At 34.4% G+C, this 24,253-nt stretch overlaps 1 protein-coding gene across 3 annotated transcripts in view; it reads right to left on the bottom strand.

Moving 5' to 3' along the window:
- Nucleotides 1–24,253, bottom strand: part of LOC132702514 (vesicular acetylcholine transporter-like) — a 141,879-nt gene that overhangs the window by 11,416 nt on the left and 106,210 nt on the right. For 2 of the 3 annotated variants that reach the window (XM_060671184.1, XM_060671183.1), the window contains 2 exons: nt 15,517–15,714; nt 1,110–2,381 (listed from right to left, as the gene is read on the bottom strand). In XM_060671184.1, coding sequence (XP_060527167.1) covers nt 1,110–2,381; nt 15,517–15,669 — 1,425 coding nt within the window. In that variant the 5' untranslated portion in view covers nt 15,670–15,714. Of the gene's footprint in view, nt 1–1,109; nt 2,382–15,516; nt 15,715–24,253 lie in introns of those variants that run through there. The other variant, XR_009618893.1, reaches the window with a different exon arrangement.

Genomic DNA, 24,253 nt, shown 5'->3' on the forward strand with positions numbered 1-24,253 from the left:
TTAAAATACTTCAAAAAATCGAAGTATGAATACCAAGTACGTAAACTTTTGAGGTGTATTTTCAAAATCTTTATTATTATTTCTTATCAGTGTAGTAGGCTGTGAGTAAGAATTATGAATTCTGTTATCAAGGCGGTTGTTTGATGAGTGTTTTCGTTTTTAAATTCAGTTCTTGGCGTCTTATTATTTTGGTGTTTTAAATATCCGAGAATTGTTATTTTAAAAATAAATGGTCCAGTTTACTAATGAAGAGTGGACAGATATGTATGTTATGCACACAAATATCAGATGGGCGAACATTTTCAAATGTACATAGAAGATTGAGTGGAACAGGTACTTTGAGGGCAAACAATCATTCAAGAAGGGCTCATCGGACTGTAAGAACTCCAGAAATTGAAAAAGCAACTTTAAATTCTATTAATGAAAATTCTGAACTCAGTGCGAGAAAAATTGGAAAAAATTTGAATATCACGCATATTTTGGTTTGGAAAATTTTGCAGCCATATCATATTCGACGAGTACAAGCATGACTTCTCAGAGATTTTCACTTGTGTGCTAATTTTTGTCAATGGTTTTTGGACAAAATTGAGCATTACCCCTTGTTTGACCAAGAATTACTATTTACAGATCATCCAGGAGCCAGAGGAAATCTCTAAACAATGGAAATAGTATACAAAAGCACCGTCGAGGTTCATTATTGGTATACAGAGGAGGAAGTAATTGGTATTAAATTCCAGAGTACAACGACAACTCTAATTGTGCTAAACGCATCTTCATTCCCAAGAAAAATTCCATTGGAAGCTGGAAATAAATGTCAATATCTCAATTCCTGGGCGATAATGAGCATCAGCAGCGAGACGTATTGCAGAAGTGAGAATTAGTAACGAATTAGTAGAGATAAAGGAATAAGAAGAGGATTTGTCTTATCGTCAATGTTTATTGTCCTTCTAATTTTTTTATAGTAGTATAGTAGTAATGTAAGACAATATTCAATATACTCCACAAGTTATACCACACAAGAGTAACTTTGACTGTGGAAACGAATAACTCGAACTTATAGTTATTACGCACCACTGCTGGTAGTGTCACTGAACTTATAATCTTATTACCTTCTTGTTACCGATATCGTCAGCTTCATCTCTGGGCTGGGTCATGGCTTTGACCCATTCGAGCGCCTCCGGGCTAGCGGACCTAATGCAGTCTACCCTACCCAGCAGGAACCTCCTCGTGCTGGCACTTTCGTACGTGGCCGCGAGCTTCCCATACAGTTTGTAATACGCGAGCTGCAATGCCAGTTGGATATAGACGTCGGGGCTCACCTTGCGAGACTTCATAAAGTTTTTCCCATAACCCTCGTACCGATACACCTGAAAATCTAGATCTTTGATCAGGTCGTCTAGCACTTGGGCCGCATCTTCGATTCGTTTCATGTCCGAAGCTTCCAGAATCCATTCCAATCTTTCGGGAGGTGGCAGATGACTCCCGCAGGCAGCCGGGACGTCCGACGATTGCGGTAAAGACTCCGCGTGTTTCCAAAAACCCTCTAGCAATTGAACGACGGCCACACCTTCCGCCATCGAATGCTCGTAGCAGAGGCCGCAAGCGCCGTCGCCGGAGACGATCAGCTGGACGGTCTTGTCGAACCAGCGGTTGGCCGAATTGAATTGACTTCCGCCACCGTGGATCATTTGGTGAGCTAGGTTGCTTTCGTCCCTGGAACCCGCGTAAAATCCTTTGCCGCCTCGCTGGAGTCTGCAGTTGAAGTTGTTAGTTAGCGCTTCATCTAGACACACCACCAGTAGCGATTTGGTGATTAGCTCGAGGTTTCTTCTGTTCCTTTCTTCCTTCATCAGGTCCTCTCGAGCTTCCGCCCATAGTGACCGTTTCCAACCTGTTAGTAGACCGACCGGTTTGATGTCAGGTAAGCAGGGCGCGTCGTCGAGAATGTACAAGAGTTGCGCGCAGATTTCATCTTCGGTTAAGCGCCCTCTATCGGCAGCGTGGACTGGGACGCAGTACTGCTGACTTCTACACATTACTATGACGTGCTCGCTCAATTGCTCGCCGTCCTTGGGAAACTCGGCGATATACTGAGCGTCTCTGATCCTGCCCGGTATCCTGCAGCATCCGAGGATCCTATAGTACTGCGACATGCACAGCGGCTGACCGGGTTCTCTAGATGTCGCTTTCTCTACTGGCAGCGCTTTGAGATTTAAGATGTCTTTGTGGTTCAAAGCGGCGTCGATCAATCGGGCCGTAAATCTGGCAACGTCGAGGATCGTCGTGAATTTTCTGGGCGGGAAAACCATGCCGGGGTTCGAATTGATCGGGTTCGGTAATCGACAGTTGAGGTACATGTCGTTTAGCCAGTACTCGTATGCCTGAAAATAAGGTTGTTTGGTTAACTAACCTTATGTCAGAACCTGTAAAAATCAAAAAACACAAATGTTGCTGGATTTATTTATTTTTCTGACATATTTTGAATTTTATCAAAACTGACGTTTGCAGATGTAAATATATCGATTCCTCCGACTCGAAGCCTTTGTTAATTTTTTGGGGTTGATTTTATTGTATAAGGGACTCTACTTTAGTAGTAGACCATAATTGAACTATCGATTGAAAATGCTCCAAAATTATTTAACATGTTACTATTGAATTCAAGAATAAAAAATGATATAATAATAAACATGATAAGAACTGTATAATTCATTTACATACAACTCATTTCATTTGTATCATATAGGTAATACGCTTTTTTCTACTCCCGCCTGTAAAATACTGACGGTCATGTCAGTGAATGTATTAATGTTTTTTCGCGAAAATGTACCAAAAACTAACGGTCGTAGATAAAATATAGTATGCAACACGTTCTGTAAACTTTTTAAGTCACTTGTTTATTAAAAACTCACTCCGCTGCGCTCCGCTCGTGTCAAATAAACTCGTGAGTCAAATGCCGTTTACGGCCCTTGTTGCATAATATGCTACTAATAATAATATGCTACTCCCTTCTGTAAAATACCTAATTATACCCAGTATACCACGTGAGTTTCGTTTCCCACGGATCCCAACCACTTCGGATATTTCCGGGATATTATCGCGGCCGGCTTTGGGAGCAATCGGATGTTTTCGGAAATATTACAGCACGGCTTGAATTTTGACGTCAGTGGCTGTATTGGCGTTGTTTTGCAAAAATGTACCCAAAGACTAAGGGTCATAGAAAAGGTATAGTATGCAACACGATTGGTAAACTTTTTAAGTCACTCGTCATTTTACAATACTTCAGATATTTACGGGATATTACCGTACGGGTTTGGAAGCAATCAGATGTTTTCCGAGATATCATCGCACAACTTGAATTTTGACGTTTGTCAGTGAATGTGACTAATGGTCATAGAAAAAGTCTAGTATGCAACAAGTTTGGTAAACTTGTTGAGTCACTCGTTTATTAAACACTCGCTCCGCTCGTGCCAAATAAATTCGTGAGCAATGTCGTTTTCCACACTGGTGTGTAAATTATGTGGAAATGTCCGAAGTGACTCGGATTCGTGGGAAACGACACTAGCGTGGTAGAATGACACTTTCCGTATGCTAGATTGGTATGTAATTGGGCATCAGGAGGGAGCAGAAAGAAATAAATTTTAGCGCCATATCAAAGTGCACACGTAGATTTTTCAGTCTATAGTGCACGATAGTAATTATTCAATTAGATTATATTCAATTTTGTTGGAAATAAATATAGGGTGATTAAGAACTAATGATTTTAATTAATAACAAAATATATTTCCAAATAAAAACACGCCATTGTTACAATTGTATCGTATTGTGTAATTCTAATTGTAAAATAAAATGGTAATATTTCCATAGAAACGCAATATAACAAAAGATGGTACAGTCTTGTTGAGTAGGGGTTGACTTAAGGCCCTTTCACCTGCAGCATCAAATCTTGTAAGTAGATGCAAATGGAAAAATATTCCCTGCTATGTTGCTTAACGTGTTCGGAATTAAAATATGACTACCAACATCAGACAACCTGCGGCTCTTGTGTTGGGATAGATAGTATCTGAAGTAAACTAAAGCAAACGTCTTTCGCGAATCAATTTCTTGAGAGGCCACTAACTGTTTTTTTCTATGCCGGAGCGTACTTTTCTGTTTCATATAATTTGCAAACTAGAGGCAAGTTAGTGATTTAGGAAGGGTAGCAAAAGAAGCTTCTTAGGTCGATTTTTAATCTTCCTCTGAGACAATCCCGTAAAAGGATCTTTTAGAATACTCTCAGTTAAACATAAAAATTAAGATTAACATAAGAAATACATTGATGTTCACAGTTGCTATAACCGTATTAAAGAACAGTTATTGAAACCAAAGCTCAATCATATGTTTTATAAAAGATAATATTTCTCCTCCAAGAAGTTACGCAGTATCAAACTATTATAATTTGCTTCCTCCAAAGGCTAAAAAATTTATCAACAAATAAATTCAAAGACATTCTGTCTTGTTGTTTGTTATACATTTGTTTGTAATATTTGTCTTGAACGTTTTTTAAAGGTTATGGGTACATTGTTTTATTATATACATAAGTTGTAATTTGTTATGTGATATTTAGAGGGTTGACATAAAAGTCACTAGGTTGGTCCTCAGAATTGTATCTTAAAAGCAACAAAAATGACACGATCCATTGCATTGCAAGCGTTATTGCACCTCAAACGGCTTGAGTGATTCACCCAACATCATAATAGTATATTGGGCAACAAGTGCAACTGAGTCACGAGTTTATTTGGCACGGGCAGAGCTTAATGAACTAACACTTTTCGCGAGTTAGATTGATTCTCCATATTTTTCAAATGATTCCCTAACAAATGGAAATTGTTCTTGTACAACGAAAAGGCATCTTAAGAAATCCAACACCACTGTAGACTGTCGTATAGACCAAGAACGACGTTTTGCATCACTGGCCAGAAATGTCGATATTATAGGTACTCAAAATTAGTCAATTTGTCAAATATCTCAAACTATTTTTCAATTATTTTTCATTTTTACTAGTTTATACATAATATTCTACTACAAGAAAGCATATTAAAAGCAATTAGGAGTGCCAGGAAATTGTTTTGATAATAGGGTGTAGATGGAAATGTATAAGCAAAAAGCAAAAATCAGAAAAATATTGTTTTGAAACTTAATTTCCTCTCTAAAAGTAAAAAGTTAGTAAAGTAACAACACAATCGATTATTATCCACCATTAAATAACACTTTAGCAAAATCGAAACCTTTTCAAGCAATTACCCGGCCATAATAATATGATAGTAGTCCACAAAAATACGCTTTTGGTAAATTTAATCTTCCGTATGTCACTTATACAAATTAAAAACGGAAAACGCACTGTCCGTCAACTAAATAAATAAACAATGGAATGTTCCAATCCATTAGTGACTTGGGCGGAAACTAACAAAGTCTATATTTATATTACACTCTCATTAAACTCGGCGTTGTTTTGTCGAAGTAGAAAAGAGAGAGAGAGAGAGAGAAATTCAAACAAATTCAACCCAGTAACTACCAATATTCAATGTTCAACGTCTGATTGGGATTGTATTGAAACACACAATCGAATTTCTTTACAAAATACGGCAAAGTTTAGCAACGATATGCTTATATAAAAATATAACCATAGAATAAATATGTACATGATAAATACATATCACAAGATTTTCATATGCATCAAGAAATTTTAACGACATAAATAAGCAATAAAAACAGCAACTAACTATGCCCAAGAACCAAGAACGGACTGAAACAGGATACATTGATAATTTGATAAGAATATTAGCAAATAACTAAATAAGAAAGTAAGACAACACATTTGAAACTGCAATAACGAAACGATCGAGGAAAAGAAATACAATTATGAAAATTCCTAGGACCCTGGAAAGAAATGGAAGAAATGAACGATAAAAAAGGAAACTAATCAAAGAATGCCATATAAAGTATGGAAATTAAAATTCTTATGAATAAATGTACCGGGTATCCGATTTTGGGCACTTTTATGGGGTATCTCGGTTATTTTTTAAAATAAAAGGATTTGGTTTACGAACCACTGGCTGCATTTTATGAGATACAGGGTGAAATCGAAAACCATGGATTTTGGGACACACTCGTATCTCCGTTCTCTTTTAAGTTATTGAGGAATTTAGAAAACGTTGTTATAGGATTTTTTCCATAGAATCCATTATGATCTCATTCATAAATTCGGTAGGCTATTCGTTGTCCCAAAACAAAACACGATACCAAAACCCCAAAGCGTCTTTGTTGGGCCCTTTCAAAAATTAAAGAGTGGTTTTCTGTAGACCAGTTGCATGTGTTATGGCGATAAAAAGTTCCTGAACTTGAAAAGTAGCATTGCTCGGGCCATATTACAAGTTTCCCAAAAGAATCGTTGATTCGTTTTTATTGGAAATACCAGTACCAAAACTGCATCCGAGCCTCGACATTGCCAAAATGAAAATGTTAAACACTCGTAGACTTGTATGAATATTATTTGTATTTTTTTTAAATTCTTTGGGCAGTCGATTTTGGTACCCCCACTACTTGTTCTATGTGTTTGCAAGATGATAATAATTTTTAGGACGTGGTTGAATACAGAAACAATAAACGTTTCAATAATATAAAAATTATGCTGACTATATTCCTTTAAAGACCTAACCTGTGGTACTATAATTCCTAAGCGTCTTGGGCATTTTTATTGCATTGTATAAAACCACCATTTCATATTTTTCAAAATTTTCATACACTGCCATTACTATAGAAAATTAATTCAAATGAAATAAACACAGAAAAAACAAATGGATGGGTAATAAAAATATAATAAAAAGCTGACAGTCTACGTAAGTTCTTGCTTTTTGTTTTTAATGGACGAGTCATAGCTAACTATCTACTTAACAATATAATAACATAATATTTATCATATTAATAAGACATTATTATTTCAAAAAAATATATTTGCATCCTGGTTTTTCGAAATTAAGTAAAGATTGTCTGGTATAGTAATAACTGCTTAGATATATTTTATTTTTAGTTGATTTAGTTGACTTACTATGGCCTACTGCTTCAAATAAAGTAAAAAATGGAAACAATTGAATTTCGAGCTTAATTTTCAAATCAACTTTTTACTAATATTTATTTTTCATCCTGTATCTCAAAAACCAATAGGTCCATGATAATTCTTTTGACGGCATCTTAATTTCACAAAAAAGTAGCCAGTGTCACGTAAACCGCGACTCTCTATCTTTAGAACATTACTTAAATACCCCAAAAAGTGTACCCTGTGCACCATACACTGTCATCCCAGATGCGTGGCATAGCGCATAGGTCGTTCTAATTCACAAGATACGATAGAGCAACAATACGCACACTCATAGAAAAATTTAACAGATATTAGCAGGTATTTTTTTGAAGACCGGCAAGGGCGACCACATGTAGGGATATATATATATATATATATATATATATATATATATATATATATATATATATATATATATATATATATATATATATATATATATATATATATATATATATATATTTCTGACTTCTGGTTTGTTGTCAATTGAATTTACAAATACCCCCTACCCTTTCAGGACACCCGATATAACAAAGCTACCATCCAAATAAATGTAGCCGAAATACAGGGAGACCCCATCTTCTGAAAATGATTCACCCTCACACTGAAACATGTCTTTAAAAAATTAATACTGGAATGCTGTATAAGAAAAACTGCAGATGATGAACTGAAGAAATCAGTAGAAGAACAGGAGTAGAAGATGTAATCGGCAGATAAATGGACCTGAGCGGAGATTGACCCCTGGACTAAAAGAATGGTACAATGGAGACTATGGGAACATAAAAGAAGCAGAAGAAGAAGAAGAAGAAAACATTGGTCCCTTGGAGGTTTTTGGAAGAAATTGAAAAATAATATTTTGAAGACAATGCTTCATTGCTTAGTTATAAGGAGTAGACCTATTAAAGTCACTAACTATTTACACATTATTATTCTATCTAGTATCTATTTATATCCGTTGACTATTTATATTTCTACGTTGAACGGGTTCTCTCTCTCTCTCTCCCAGGTCCTCAAATAAGGAAATTAATTGAAAATATGCAATAAAGTTAGTGGAGACGAAGGAATCGAACGTCACTTTTGATTCAATCAAAATATGTTAAAGACGGTAAGACCTAGGTCTATTTTGAGAAAGATCCGCAGAATATAACAATGCCTTAATATAGGAGTGTACTATTTATTACAAGAAAGTTGTTAGCCGCTCAAGAAAATACAAACAATAACAATATAATATTTTAAAAGTATAAGTGAAATCAAACAGATTTTGTCTCAAGTTTTTTGATATTCCTTATAACACGGCTGAGACAAGAAAGTGCGAACACTCTATAAATTTTAAACGGCCTGAGATAGCGATAGCTGAATGTCCAATATTTTCACAACGACAGTTATCTATGCTTTTTTTGCATTTTTGGAATCCAGCAGATTATTCTACGTTTTTCTCTTTTTTTTTGTTTTTTTAAATTTTAACTTAATTTTTGAAAATTGTGTCCAGGAGGCTGTGACCATCATAAATTTACTTATCATTGGAAAAATTGTAAATGAAACTTTTCTTTACTTGTCTAGTGGTAAATAGCATTTAATGTAATGAACTATTAATTTTTCAGAATAACCTAGTTTTTTCAAATAGTACCCTAGTGGAAACAAAAACTTTTTAAAACCGGTACTTTTTTTGCAACATTTTGACACCAAAATTTTCAAAATCAGATAAATAAATACATTTTTATAAAAACACAATATTACGACGTCCCGGATAGAAGGGTGCATACAATGCACGGGCCTGTCGAGAGTTTTTTCTGCATTCCCCATATATCAGAAACATATCAACTTTTTCTCCATTTGTAAATTGATTATTGTTTTCCATGATAATCCAAATCGACAACACGACAAATCGATGATCAGATAAAAATGTACACACTGTCACGGTTTGTTTCCACTAGGGTGCTATTTGAAAAAATCAGGTTATCTTAAAAAAAATTATAGTTGATTTACAATTTACAATTTACAAAAAAAAAGAAAAAAAACGTCCTATCTGACGTAGAATGATCTCCTTAATCTAAAAATGCAACAAAATATAGGCTGTGGTATTCAAAATTCGAAAGTGCAACTATTGACTACATATTGTCAAAAAATTGGACATTCGGCCTATATTAACCCTTCTAAATTTCAAATCACTACCTCAAGCCGTTTAAAAGTTATAGTGTTCCCACTTTCTTGTGTCACCCGGTATATTAAACCTTATACATGGAACCCTTTACAACTAGCGTTAATTTAATTGTTTTTTTTTATAAAGCTACAATAAGCCATTGACATTTTTGATACAGTAAACTTAAATTATAATGCCGGTGCCGACGTTCCTAAATAAAAAACCGTACTTCAGCCGAGTGTTTGCGACGTTGCAGCCGGTGAAAAAATACAGTTGCCAAGCGCTGAGCGTTAAGTGCCACGGAAAATGCCCACGTTTACTTTACGTTCTGGTGATCAAACAATTTTCGTAACTAACGAGATCAGGTTGGGTGGGGAAACCTCCCCCCAAACGCCGCCCGATTCGGCACGCCCGGGTGCTTGTGCATTTCGGTAATTGGATGTCTCTGTGGAGAATTTAAGGGACGCTCCGGTGCCCCCCCACCCCCCGGGCGTTTTTTTTCTCGGGAATGTTAGAGAACGCCTCAAATTTATAATAATCTTAATGTCTTAAAAAACCTTCGGAAAAAGCGCGCACGTAGAAATTCAGAACATTTATGTATTTTCTTAAGCTTAAAAAAATATTTGTCAAAAAATATTAGTATATATTTTTTAAGGGATATTGTTTCAAAAATATTATTTTTCTAGCTAACCGATATTGTTTATTCCCTGAAAAAGGAAAAGAAATAAATTTTTGTGAAAACTATATTAACTGATGATACCATTAGCAAAATATTCATTGTTCAAAAGCATTAAATGTTATATTTTGATTAGTTAAATTGTACCAGAGAGTTGATTTATTACAATGGGCATTTTAACATGCATTATTTTTCTGAGTGCTGGTATTACATTCATTTGTCCCCAGTACACGGACCAAAAATTGATTGAAATAAATAAACTCAGATTTCCGAGCACGTCTGAATTTAAGATACAAAGTTTTACAGTTTAAAAATTGTGCAAACAATCTTGACCTAAGAATTAACAGAGATTTCCGTTTTATAGAGCAAGTTGAGTATTATTTACAAAAGGAACCTCCTTAAAGTTACTTTATCGTTTGAGGCTCAAAAAATTAAATTCTCTAGTGTTAAGTTGTTTTAACTATAGTTGAATGTGCAAAGAAACTTCTACAGGCTAGTGTAATACTATTTACAAATCTTGTGGATTCCTCCTGCTTCGGTTGTTCATAAATTGATGCAGGAAGAATCCAGAAGATTTGTAAATAGTTTTCACAATATTATTTTTAGTAACAGTCCATCTTACTTGACAAATAAAATAAAATGCCACTACATAAGACATCTCCTGTTCAAAAAAACTTTATAAAACCGGTTCTCTTTGTTTAAAAACCTTATCACCAGGATAACAGGTAATTCTCAAACACTGATCCACCTGATTGTGAAGTCAGATAGCCAGAATGCGACCGACGCAAATGTCATTAACCTACACATTATTTCAGATCATTGTGTTATCATTTGTTCATGGTTCAGAGGTTTCGAAGTTCTGCAAGTTTTTTACTTTTACTAAATTTTCGAAACTTAGATCAGAGACAGTCTTCGAGCTTTTGCAGAGAGTGGATTGGAAAAATGTACTACTAAAATCTACTAAAAGTTACAAGACCACCAGGTCCTTGGCTTTCCGCTGAAATTAAACACGCAATGAAAATTATAGATAATGCTTACGGCAAATTTAAATAGACAAGAACGGAGGAGCGCTGGGCACACTGCAAGACTCTTCGCAACCATACTGCTAGCATTATGAAGAGAGGGAAAAAAAAGCACCTCACTGATCTTGAGTCTACTAACAGTTATTTTCACCACAGTGAAAAATTCTCAGCAGTAGACTCTGCTTGAGAAACATGTCACAAAAAATCTCTCAAACTCTAAATTTGAAATTTAAAAGAGTTACCAAGAGAACTGTTATAGGGATTCCAAATTCGTTAAAGAACAATGCTGCTGGTTCGGATTATGTCTCTATTTAGTAGATCATATGACCCACATTCTTAATTACTGTATACTATAGAGCAAGTTTCCAAGAGAAGCCGAAAGTTTATAGTCCAAAAGAATTTTCCCACTTGAAGCAAATGAGAATTCTGCCTGTCATTTCTAAAGTCTTGGAGAAACTTATGAAGGAACAAATCTCTGATTATGTCTTTCAAAATAATATAATTTCAAGTGCGCTGTGGACAGCGGGGAAGTGACTAGTTTGATTCTGCTTGACTAAAGTAAAGCTTTTGTGTAATAAATTGGACTACTACGGTTTTCACCCATCGTTCGTTGGTTTGATTGGGGATTATTTGAGAAATCGACAACAGAGGGTCTCATATGTGAGTAAATTGTCGGCTACAATGAAGATTCTGCAGGCAGTTCCTTAGGCGTCTTTACTTGGGCCCCTACTATTTTCCACCTATATCGCTGACTTCCAAACGTATGTCGACACCTGCATCACACACCACTATGCGCATGATACTTAGATGTATTTGTCATATCATCTTTCAGAAAGTTCAAGCCAATCAAAAAATAAATAAGGACATGACTTCGATGGTCACAGTTTCTTCAGGGCATAATCTTAGTCTTAACATCATATGACACACACTTAAACTACTCTACCAAAATAAGAGTATTATGCCACCAAATGTGCTTGTGTGAGAGTTTAATTCTATCTAGAGTGTCCTACTGCGACTCTATGTATGGACCGGCATTGCTGCGGAGGGATGGTCCTAGGCTAAAAAAGTTCAGAATTAATGCTATCGGTTCTCCTATGGTATCAGAAAGTTCGAAAGAATAAGTTACAAAATTGCTGAGTCATGTAGATTAAAACTGAACCGAAATTTTCACCACTTATGCTTTACTCACAACGTTGTGATTGAGAAATTGTCCAGAACTGAGAACGTCAGTTCTTATCATACCGCCGCACCTCTGCAGCGTTCAAGCGGTCATTTTTTTATGTGGCTCCTAGTCTTTTCAATAAATTGTCAGTGGATTATCATAACTATACAATCAAAACTTTTAAAAAGAGACTCAAGAATTAGTTGTTATCTGAGAGTAACATTCGGTAATTATACATCAATGTTGTTTTTCCATTCCTGTCTGTAAAAACCTAATTACACCACCGATCTAGCGTGCAGAAACCGTCACTTTACCACGTCAATTTCATTTCCCATGTATCCGAACCACTTCGGACATTTCCGAGATTTTACCGCACGGATTTGGGAGAAATCGGATGTTTTCGGAGATATTTCCCAGGCTTTGAATTTTGACGCTTGTCAATTCTGACATTCATGTCAGTGAATGTATGCGTGTTGTTTTGCAAAAACTAACGGTCGTAGAAAAAGTATAGTATGCAACACGTTCGAGGTAAACTTTTTAACTCACTCGTTTATTAAAAACTCGCTCCGCTCGTGTCAAATAAACTCATGAGCCGTTTACCGCACTTCTTGCATAATATGCTATTTCCTTTAGGATTATCGATAAGGTGTAGTATGAATTATTGTTGTATCGGTTATTTTAATCTTAAAAACGTCCATTTGGACTACGCTTCACCTATTTACAATGTAATGTAATTGTTATATTAGCCATTGTTTCTTTTTTTTTTCCTTTGTAAATTATGGCGAATAAAGACGTTAATAATAATAGTTAATAATACATTTTCAAAGCAAGGTGCAAGTGATTTTCGAGTAAGTCCAGTTTCATACCTATTTTCCATTTTTGATCCACGCGTATGTGTATTTATTTCGCCACAGTTATTTTATTACTCATGGGGACTAATGATTTAGAAATGGTTGTGGTCTATTATTCCATAGTTCAACTTCGAACAATTGTTATAATTGTTTTCATCAATTTTTTTGCAATTTATTTAATATTATGGTATTTATTTTATTTTTAATCGAATATTGCAGGATAAATGTGTTATGATTATATATAAATGTATTATTATTAAGTTGAGTAAATGTAAGAGATTCATTGAAAACATATGTTTTTGTTTTCGAATTATAGTCTGTCAAAATTGGGATACTTTGTATCTACCAAAAATATCCTTAATGATATATCCTTATGATATCCTTAAGCCATAGTTATTTTCATGCGAATTCATTTTAATTTAAAAAATTCAGTCACAACATCTAGAACGAAGTTGAAGCACCCATGAACTTTAATGGGATACTGAATCATCGCTTATACGTCGTGTGTGCTCCCCGTATACAAAAATTCGTACTTGACAACGGCCATCGATTAATAAATATGTACAGAGCTCACAACAAAATCCACCAAAGACTCTTCTTTGCACAACGGAGACAAAGTTTGCTTTAGAATTTTGGCAAAATTTCAACCACCTACGCAAATACAAACGGAGTGTTCTCCCTCTCGTCAATCCAATTATAATTTTTAATCTCCCCCGGGAAACTAGGTTTGCTCCCGGCATCCAAACCCTTTCCGAAATTATTCCGGACAATGTCTCTTTCGACTTTATAATAGAAACTCTGTATCTCTTTAAAATTTCATTTGTCTCGGGGATTTTCTTTTTGCATGTTGCATTTCCGTTTTGGTAACGTACTTAATGTACGGGGTGTTTCACAAAATATTCTCTATCCTCAGAAATATTGTATAAAAGTTGTTATTATTTTTAAATCAGAACATTTTCCTTATAAGTATAACATAATAAACAATGAATAGCTTTATTAATAAAATAAAATAAAAAAATAATTAAAATAAAGGTTGAGTTAGGTAAAAGGCGATTTTTAAACTTATTTTTCAGAGTCAATAGCTTCAGAGAAATGTCTACTAACTAGGCATATTGATTAATCATATTTACACTTTGGTGTAAGAAGGACCTTTCAGATATGGTGAAATTTGAGTTCCACGTCCCACACTATATACTTTCTGAATACTACTATCCCAAAAAGCAACTTAGTATCCTGTGAGAGAGACAGTGACGACTTCCATAAACACATAAATAAAAGATAGGGGCTAATTCGGGTAAAATTGTGTATCCATGACGAATGTAGGCAATTAAAAATTTTATTTTTACCATTTTTCGAATTCAAAAATCATATACGTGGTTTCGTCTCCTTTTATTACCTTTTTAATGATGCATTTACCCTTGTAGTTCCAAAAATCCGAATTACTAAAGACTTCTAATATATCTACTTTATAACTTATCAAACTTCGTACTCTTGGCCAGTGTCAGCATCTGTTTGCTATATCTTGTTCTTTGAAAAACATGCACTTCACGCAGTGTGCCATGAATGTTGCTATGACAACCGTTTTTGCAATTCATCTGCCAACAAATTTAATATCTTTCTTGGTTGTTCAGTTATTAAAATATTTCGAAAAACTAATATATTGTATCTTTTCACAGACGAACATTAGCAGCAGTAAATTGCAACAATCAGTACATGTAAATATACTTTATTCATATTTATCTACCTGTGGTAGATAGTAGATTTTGCTAGAATAATCTTCGTTAAGATTTATATGTTATACATTCAGTATAGGACGTAATATACATATATAAGAGACGATAAGTCTGGTGACCTTGCGCGTCACGGTAAGGAAATAATTTCTTAGCCATCGGAAGAACTGCTATATCCTCTGAAAGTGCTTTATAGTTATAATTTTTAAAGTAATCCATAACATTTTTACCGTTAACAATGAATCAAAACTGTGATTGTGCTCCAATAATCCAATAATCCCATCTTAGAGTGAGTATTTCTTTTTTAAAATAAAAATTGGACCTTTATTGATCAGCCTGGACTTTTCCTGGGAAATTTCAATTGACCTGCTGTCGTTCTATCTCCCGCAACAATGAAAAAACGGCGGACTTTCCAACTACAGTCATTCGGGAACATCGGTGGACATTTTCTTTTAATACAGATGCGTTAAACTAAATAAATACCTCGTCATAAAGGAGTAGTGAGAGGCAAAGTATCGGGAAAGATGATGAGCGGGCAAAAATGACAACATCACTCATTTGTTAGTTTCGGATTTACAATGGGGATGTAAAATCATCTGATTACACCTACGCCTAATTTCCTATCAGTCTATATTGGGTGTTGCAATTTCTATGGCACACAGTATATGATTTTATATAAATTGGTACATACAAAAGCCGCATTGCATTAATTTTCAAAAATTTTATACCGAATCCCCGTTTGAATAGCAGTTCACGAAAAATTATTAATTATTTTTGTGCTTTGGCCGACCAAATACGACATAATCGCGTATCGTACATACCCAGTTGTCCATTTTCTCTCTTCTGTCCATCAAATACAACTGGAGTTTCGGGCCAAGTCCTCCAGCACCGGCAAATTTCTCGATGATGCGTCTGATTCTCTCGTACTCTTTTTCATCTAACAGCGGCTGCAAAGTCTTCGAGTATTTTTTCATGGTCGCCTCCAGTGGCGGGACCGGCAGTTTTGGCAGCTGAACGCGCTGAAACGAGATGATTACTATTAGAATTCCTAAACAGGCCCTAGACCAATAATTTACGCGAATTAAATAGTTCATATCAAGGACCACTAGGTAGTTTATGGGAAATAACATTTTGTATATAAGAGTTATATAATTCAGGGTGTTTCAAAACAAATACGGAAAACTTCAGTCGGTGATTTTTTGTTTAATATAGTGGATGGGATTAGATTAGACTACCCCTATCATTCTTATTCACTAAATGTAAGGAAAAACCTATGCAGTGACATAAAAAATATGTACTTTTTTATGTTATGTTATTATTTAGAATTTTTTTTGTCTCCTGCACTTTTTTCATAATACATACCGTTTTCAAATAAAAAAAATATTTATTTATTTATCAAAATTATTGTCGTCCCCTTCAAAAGCAAAATCTCAATATTTAACCGAATTTGACGTGCTTTTTTCGGCGATTCTCGGTTCTTCCAGTAGAAAGACTGGGCCTTGGTTTCGACGTCATAACCATTCGTCACCAATTATGACCTTACTGAGCAAATTAGGATCATCATTGAAGTCATTTAACAACTCTACAACGCAAATTGCATGACACGAGTCAATAGAGAAGGCGATGTATTCAGCCGCTTCTCTGCAATTGATTCGACGATTTTTCAACACTATAAGTTTCACTTCTTCAACGTTTTCATCAGTTATTGACGTGCTGGGGTGTCCAGAGCGAGGTTCGTCATTGGCGTGTCCTGGGCCATCTTAGAACAGCTTGTACTTCTTCTAAACGTACGTAGCCCGCCCAATTACAAAAGTCAATTTACTTTTTGAACCACCTCGTATATTATGTTTCAACACAGGTATTTTTAACACTTACTTACTATCAGAATTATATTTTTTGTTTTGCCTTAGGTGCCTTGCCTATTTGTTGTGCTTTTATTTGAGTTACATTGTTTAAATAAAATGTTTTTAAAGACATATATCAGAAATTTTTGTTATGAAATTATTTTGAAAATGTAATTGTGTATAAGGTAATTGATAAATGTTGTTACAAAATACAACTGTTTGACAGCGCCGAACTAGATTATTTTTCTAAAATACTTTTTTTCGACACGCAATGCTCTAAATCATTTTTTTTTTAATTTTGAAAGTAAGTATTATGAAAAAACTGCAGCAGACAACAAAGTTACTAAATAAAACATAAAATAAAAAAATGTTATTTATAACACTGCATAGGTCTTTTTAGACAAATTTAATAATCTCTGCTTATTAAAAAAAATATATATATGAAAAAAGTTTTTATTATAGTACTTCTGTTTTTAAGAAAAAAATAAATACACTATTTTTCCGCCATATTTGTACCGCTATATCACGTTATTGGTTAATTTTTTACCCAACGTTTAGATAACAAACTGCCCATTGTTTTAAACAATCACCCCCTCTTCTGCATTTGTTTTGAAACACCCTCTATATGTGGCGAGACATATTTTAACATTTACCTACAGGTCTAATTATGGATTATATCAAGAAATGGCGAATTAAATAAAATACCAACAAATCCGTACAACTTTGACGATGGTGATTAAATCTGGAGGTTTGGAGACAAAATATGGCCGTACACCCCTTGAAATTTACAATTATATATATGATATACAATTTATTACATATTTATGAACATCTGAGGAACTGTCTTTGTTTCTTGACGTAATGATTCAATGGGCTACTGTTCTATCAACCACATCAACGTTTTTCTTCCTGTTTTTTGATAACACGATGGACTGTTTTTCGCTAGCTCTTTGGGGTCGCTTTATGTCTTCGTGATCATCTCCCGTTCAAGATGCATACACAACTATTATTACTATTTTCCCATTTTCAGATTACACACTCGTCGATGAGTATGTAAACGCATTTAAAAAAATTTATTGACAAAGGAAAATTATTCCACGTTTTTTTTATGGCATTTTACTAATACCGTTATTAATATTGCCATTATATTGACAACACATACTATTTTTTAATACGCCATAAAGATTATTTTCCCATGCTCATTACTCACACTGCACAATTTATATGACTTAATAGTTCATTTTCTACCTACGCCTATAGACCCTTAAATTTTGTCGAACTGGACGGAATCCTTGGTTTTGAGGAATTCCAAACCCCGCATTTAAAAATAGGTCCACTTTCTCAGCGAAATTATCAGATAAAAAGCGAGCTATATCTATAACGGGTAAATTATGTTAGAACCGAAAGAAACTGATAACAGGTATCAGGAGTAGATAGATCGTGAAATAACAGTAGTGCAAGGAAGATGATCCTTCCGAATTGCAATTGCAATGAATGTCTTCAAAAAAGCTGGAAATTTTTTGAAAACGTTTATAATTTGTTCATGAGTTATTTCCAGAAAAGTGCGTCAAAGTCCATTGCCTCCTATCCTCCCATTGACTATTGGCTATTGGCTTCGTGTCATGTCTTTCTTGGGCCCCCTCTTATTTACAGGTGATGTGGTGTCCAATTCATTCATAAGGTGTAGATTTTGATATTCTATCTAATTTTCTAATCCCTATTTCATAATTTACCACCATTCTCAAAGTTTCTGAACCATAAAATAGATTACGATAATTTAGGGAGTTAATAAATATTGCGTTATAAAGTTTGCGTTCAGAGAGTTAATTGCTTTTCGTGCCTGTATCACTCTGGTTCTTATTTCTTTATTCTTCAATGTAACTTCTAGGTATTTATACTGTTCACAGGCTTCTATGGTTCCAAAATTTTTACCTTTCCGTGCATAAGTATTTACATTTTCCTACATTCTACACAGTGTTAGACAAGTTAGACATCAAATTTCGTGTCATGTATTCTAGGTCTTCTTTATTCCCTGTTAGCACTGCTTGATCATCTCCAAATAGGCAGTTTTGACAGTTTTTTTATTTTCGAGGTTTAATTATTAAAAATATAATTATTAATAGAAGTAGGTTGCAATATCTCTTACTTTGTACGTTATGATAAACTTTTGAGAGATAAATGAATAAAATATCTAAATTAAGTGCAGACTTTCCCTCTTTTATCTGCTTGATAAACAATATCTTCAACTCTTAATCCGCATTGTTCTTTTGCTCCTCTCAATATTCTTCCATGTAACCTGCTGAGGTGGTTTTTACAATTTAACAAGTCAAATTAGAAAAAAAGACGTTTAAATTATTAATTAGTCACACTTTGAAAGTTGTTTTGAACAATTAAAAATCGATTTAACATCAGTGCCTTTTCTGTTAATATTCTTTCATTTACGTACTTGTAGAACACTGTACGACCCTTTGAACGATGAAAAATAAAACAATTGAAAAACATACCTGATACCCGTTATCAACTTCTTTCGAAATCGCGTGTGGTATTATCAACTCTAATCAATGTCGAACTATGTCTAGCAGAGAGCTACTACGTCAGCAATGATGACGCTTTAAACGTGTCCGATTTGCATATTTGAGATATAACGTCGGTACGGATAAAAGCGCCTGAAATTGTGTAATGTTACCCTGTACGGCTTTGCAGATACCTCTCTGCTGTAATTTAGTTTCGGAATCATCCATATATGCATGGGCAGAGGGTCCCCACAGTGACGAGTCTCCGTTTCACCAATGGTCATGGAATTGACGACAAAAGTAGAACGGAGTTGAAAATGTAAAGATTTTTTCATTATTTCCAGGAAATTTACTTGCTAAAGTCATTTTTGTATAATCGAAATCACCAAGTTTTTATTATTGGAACTCGTTCAAATAGCGTCGACATCAAATTCGGAGTACTTCAAGGTAGTATCATGGGACCCCACTGTACGCCGGTTATACTTGCCAATCACTTTCAAATCTTGAATTTCAACTATGACGTCAATTTGTGTAAGTTTTTGAATGTTTGTTAATTAATTCCACGAAGTCGTCTGAATTAGTTATTCGAAATGACTTTCACGCTGGCATGGTAAAAGAAGTTTTTTCGATAAAACTTAATTGCAAGATATTAAAAAAAGGAATCTATAACGACTTGGTCTATCTCAGCTAAATCACTGTTGTGCAGTTTTCGAGAACTGTCTTGACTCGGTAGTTAAAAGATAAGTATGAAACTTCAAAACTCATGCCTAAAGATAATAAGAAATAATGAAAAATACTGCCAATTTGATCGCTTCAATGAATTTGTCTGCTTTCGATGACAGCTGCTGTATGAAACGTTCCTTTCTACTGCTCAATAATATTAGGTTTGCTTTCGTCTTTCATGATATCAAATAAAATAGCTTTCCTGAAACACCTAGACTTATCAATAGTTCATTTCTTTTACTTTACTTAGCTCGACCATCGGATTGTAAACTATCAAATATTGAGAATTTTTCGGATATTTGACTTTCATAAAAGTTTCGCCATGCGAATTTTTTTTTTGCTGAAATGTTGTTCGTGAAATGAAACTTTTTATTATTATTATTAAAAAATGTCAAACAAAATATCTTTGTCGTCATCAAGCAATACCTCAAATAAGACCAATCCACAGCCGTCCCTGTCTTCAATTAGTAATTTGCATACTCATTAGCTTTGTGGCAATAAATCTTCCTTCCAAGTTCGAAGTTTGGAACGAACGACCGGGTTCCAAAAGGCCTAGCCAATAAGTAATATACACTTCCGTTAATTAACGTCTATGTTAATTATGACATGAACGCGTGCTGCTAAGATAACAGCCTTCTGTTATATTTGACTTCATCTCTTCAAGCAACTATTAAGAAGGACGATTTGTATATCTACTAACTAAAATTTAGGAAAGTTGTTAGTTAGAAGTATTTCAATCTATTCAAACCTATTGCAGAGGTGGCATCACTTTTTCCTTTAAATAAAAATTTCAGCGTTTTTTTCTTAGAAAACTTGTAACAAAGTAACAAAGCGTTGCTTCATCAAAACTTTGTTCCTGCTAGTGTTGTCATTAATTATTTGATTTCATTTAATTTACTAAAAATAACTTAAAACAGCTTAAAATACCAAAACCTTCAAGGATCCTTAGTGAAAAAAGAAATTATATCGCACCAAGCAAGAGGTACAATGTTGGTACAATCCGTGTCCAATATATCCTTGGATATTTTTGAAGAAGACCTTTCAACGCTGTAAAATAGTGGAACTGGTTAAAAAGGGCTGGTACTAAGGTAATAAACATTATTTCTGAGGTCTTAATCAATGATCTATACTGTGTTTTATTATTATTGTTATAATATAATACAATAAAATAATATGTTGACTGGAAATAGAAAGCAAGAAATAGAAATCAGTGGGGAAGTATAATCGAAAGGGAAGTGGAAAAAAAGAGAATATAACGATAGAATCTAGCCTAAAGCCTTTTAGGAATAAATAAATATGTATTACAAAAAAACTTTTTTTGCAAAGTAATCTAAATGTTGAGAAATTAAGCACTTTTAGCGTGTTCCGCATTAGGTCTATATGTTATATATTAGGTCTATAGAGAAACTGTTTTTGTCTTTTTTAAGCTGACGTAACTGGCTGTAGTAAACCATTCCGTGGGTTTAGTGTGGCTAGTTGCATTTAGCTAGTCACTTGCATTGTTTCAAGTAGTTGTATGGTGTTAAAACACCGATGAAAATAATCCGAGCGTTGGTGGAAACCCTTTTTGTTCTTCTAAAGAAAAAAAGGTTACATTGGGGTAGCCCGAGCAAGGGCAGAAGGGGCGATGTGCCAATTAACATCCTCGAAGTATTCGGTTCCAATTAGTTCTGTTTGCCCGCCAAATTACATAATTATTGAAACGCATCGACGGAAGGGGAAACATAAATCTTAAGAGAAACTTTTAAAATTTAACGACAACGAATGTACAAATGCGCATGATCATTGTAGGTAACGTGTCAGTTTTTCAGCCTTGGGTCATACGTAAATTGAACATTGTGTGGAAGGGGAGAGTTTCACAAAGTGTGACATCCTGTGGGGAGGACGAATAGTAGTTTCGAAACATCTTGCTTGCTAAACTTCAACGCAAACATTTAATGAGTTATAAATTCTATTAGTAATTTAATTAAAATACGGGGTGATTTTTAGTTGGGGTTTTCTTTTTAACATGAGACAGGGCGTAATAAAAGAAGCAAATGGTTCAACATCTTCTGGATAGTTCAAAAAGAAAGGAGTGGGCTCTATAAAGAACTGACGACAGTTATAATATGACCAAAAATATAGTGCATTTATTGCTTTGGCGTTACACTACGTATTTTACACTACCTTAAACCCAGCCCTTGTGTGCCTGTCGATTAGCAACATTCTTCTTCTTGTATTTTCGTGTCTTCTACATAGTTCTTAGATTTGTAAACAAGTCTTTTTTAAGACTATAGATTATATTCGCGGTGGATAAAGGCACGTCATAAGAATACAGATAAATATTTATTAGAATCTTACAATTAAACATTTTTTAAAGGTTCCTCCTTTTGAAACTTTAAAATGTGGAGACCGTGGAATGAAGCAGAAGAAGAAGACATGGAAAACAAGGCAGAATTTGAAGGTGAAATGCAGATGGTAGTCGAACCTAATGACAATTTAGAAAAGTTCAGCAAATAAAAAAACGGATCCATTTGTCTTCGGATGTTAATCAAAAATTGTTTGTATAGGAAATTCAGAAGGGGAAGTTGGAGCAGCAACAAAAACAAGTGGATGACCAAAGTTTCGAAGTGAATTGCAAGAAAAATTGTTGCAAATGGTATAGTCAAGAGGAAAGTGAGAGAAGATGCTGGTACTTGGGCGTATAATCTATGACGCTTATAAAGTAAATACTGTTTTAACCCTAGAACTGTATAAAAAAAACTGACAGACAAATATTAGTTATGTCAAAGAGTCGTTTCGTATTTTTTTGAAAAGAATTGGGAAATACTAATGAAAATAATTGTCGATATTATGTATATATATGCAGAGAAGAGGTTTGTATTTTTTAAGCGAAAACCTTAAATCAAGAAATTAATTTTTTTTAGAAATGATTGGAGGTTGCAAGAATAATTTTTGTTTTTTGAGAAATCAGTGGCATCCCATCTGCCAACCATTGGTGTATTTTAAAAAAGTTGTGGTACATTAAATAATCCGTCTTGATATATATGTGTGCCAAATCTCATTAAAATATCTAAAGGGGTATAACAGATATAAAAAATATATATTATTCTTGAAAACTTTACCACTCTGTTTTTCAAAAGTTTAGGACATATGAACTTTTCTTTTTAAAATAGACCCAAAAATCGCCACCTTAATGATTGACATTCAATTAGAAAACAGCCTGTATATTATTTAGAAGAGACTTGGTTCGAAACCCAAGAAACTATAAGGAGGGCAAAATTCTTCATCGAACTGTATATTGAATGAATCTAGAGGAAAAGTAGTATACATTTTACACTGCGGCTCGAAGGAAAGTTGCGTGCCAAACGCTTTGCTACTTTCAGTAATAGAATACCAACAGCACAGGACACTTTTTGAAAATTGGGTAACAAATTCTCTTCGTCCAAATATCCTACCAGGTTTATGATTCATGATAGTTACCAAAGCACTTCAGCTAAACCAACGATTATTTGCAAAAAAGAGGTATTGCAAGAGATTCTTAGTCAGAATGACCTTTATTTTGAAGATGCTCATACAAAAAACAACTATTTGAAGTTTCAAGAATCAAATCATATGACAAAACCTTTTTTGTAGACGAGGTCATAAAATGTCCAGTAATCTACCCCATAGATTACCACCTTATCAGCGCGACTTAAATAATATAGAAATGATATGGGCCGAATTAAAAAAGAAAGACATACCAATATTAACCTAAAAATGTGAAGTGTGAATTAATACCAGAGAGCAGTTAGAAAGAATGTGTTCATCATGTACTTGAAGTGGAAAATAATTATAACTGGGCATTCGTAGAACTATTTATTATTCAGATTCAAACTATGTATTATTTATATAAATAGAATTAAATAATGATATATGGAGAAATAGGATATTCTTTAGGTAAAAATTTTACGATTTAACTAAACTTGCCTCAGTCCAACAGCTGATATTAATCAAGGTACAGGGTGTCAAAGTTACAATTTCATTTTTGATTTTTTGAAAGCTTTTTGCTTAAAACTTTGCAAATCAATCTACTTTTGTAAATAATTTGGGGTAAATTATAGAGGGCGCTACGTATGGTATTTTTCGTGCATTTGATACTTCATTTTTCTGCCCCTTAGTCTATTCAGATTTTTAATAAACATATCACTTCTTACACCTTTTTTCGAGTGTAGAGCAATAACAGGGGCCTACACAGGACATTGCTAGCTTAGGAGGCATCCTTGCTTGCTAGGCATTGGAGACGACCCGCAGTGCAGGTGGTGCATGGAAGGGGAGGAGACCCCGTATCAACTGCTCAACGAGTGCCCTGCTTTGACATGGCCAAGATTTGGAGTCTTCGGATCGGCTCTGATCGATCTGGACTCGGACGGTATTGGGCTAAAGGAGGATATATATATATATATATATATATATATATATATATATATATATATATATATATATATATATATATATAT

Source organism: Cylas formicarius, unplaced genomic scaffold, assembly GCF_029955315.1.
Source record: "Cylas formicarius isolate icCylForm1 unplaced genomic scaffold, icCylForm1.1 PGA_scaffold_5__7_contigs__length_24384050, whole genome shotgun sequence".
Taxonomy (NCBI): domain Eukaryota; kingdom Metazoa; phylum Arthropoda; class Insecta; order Coleoptera; family Brentidae; genus Cylas; species Cylas formicarius.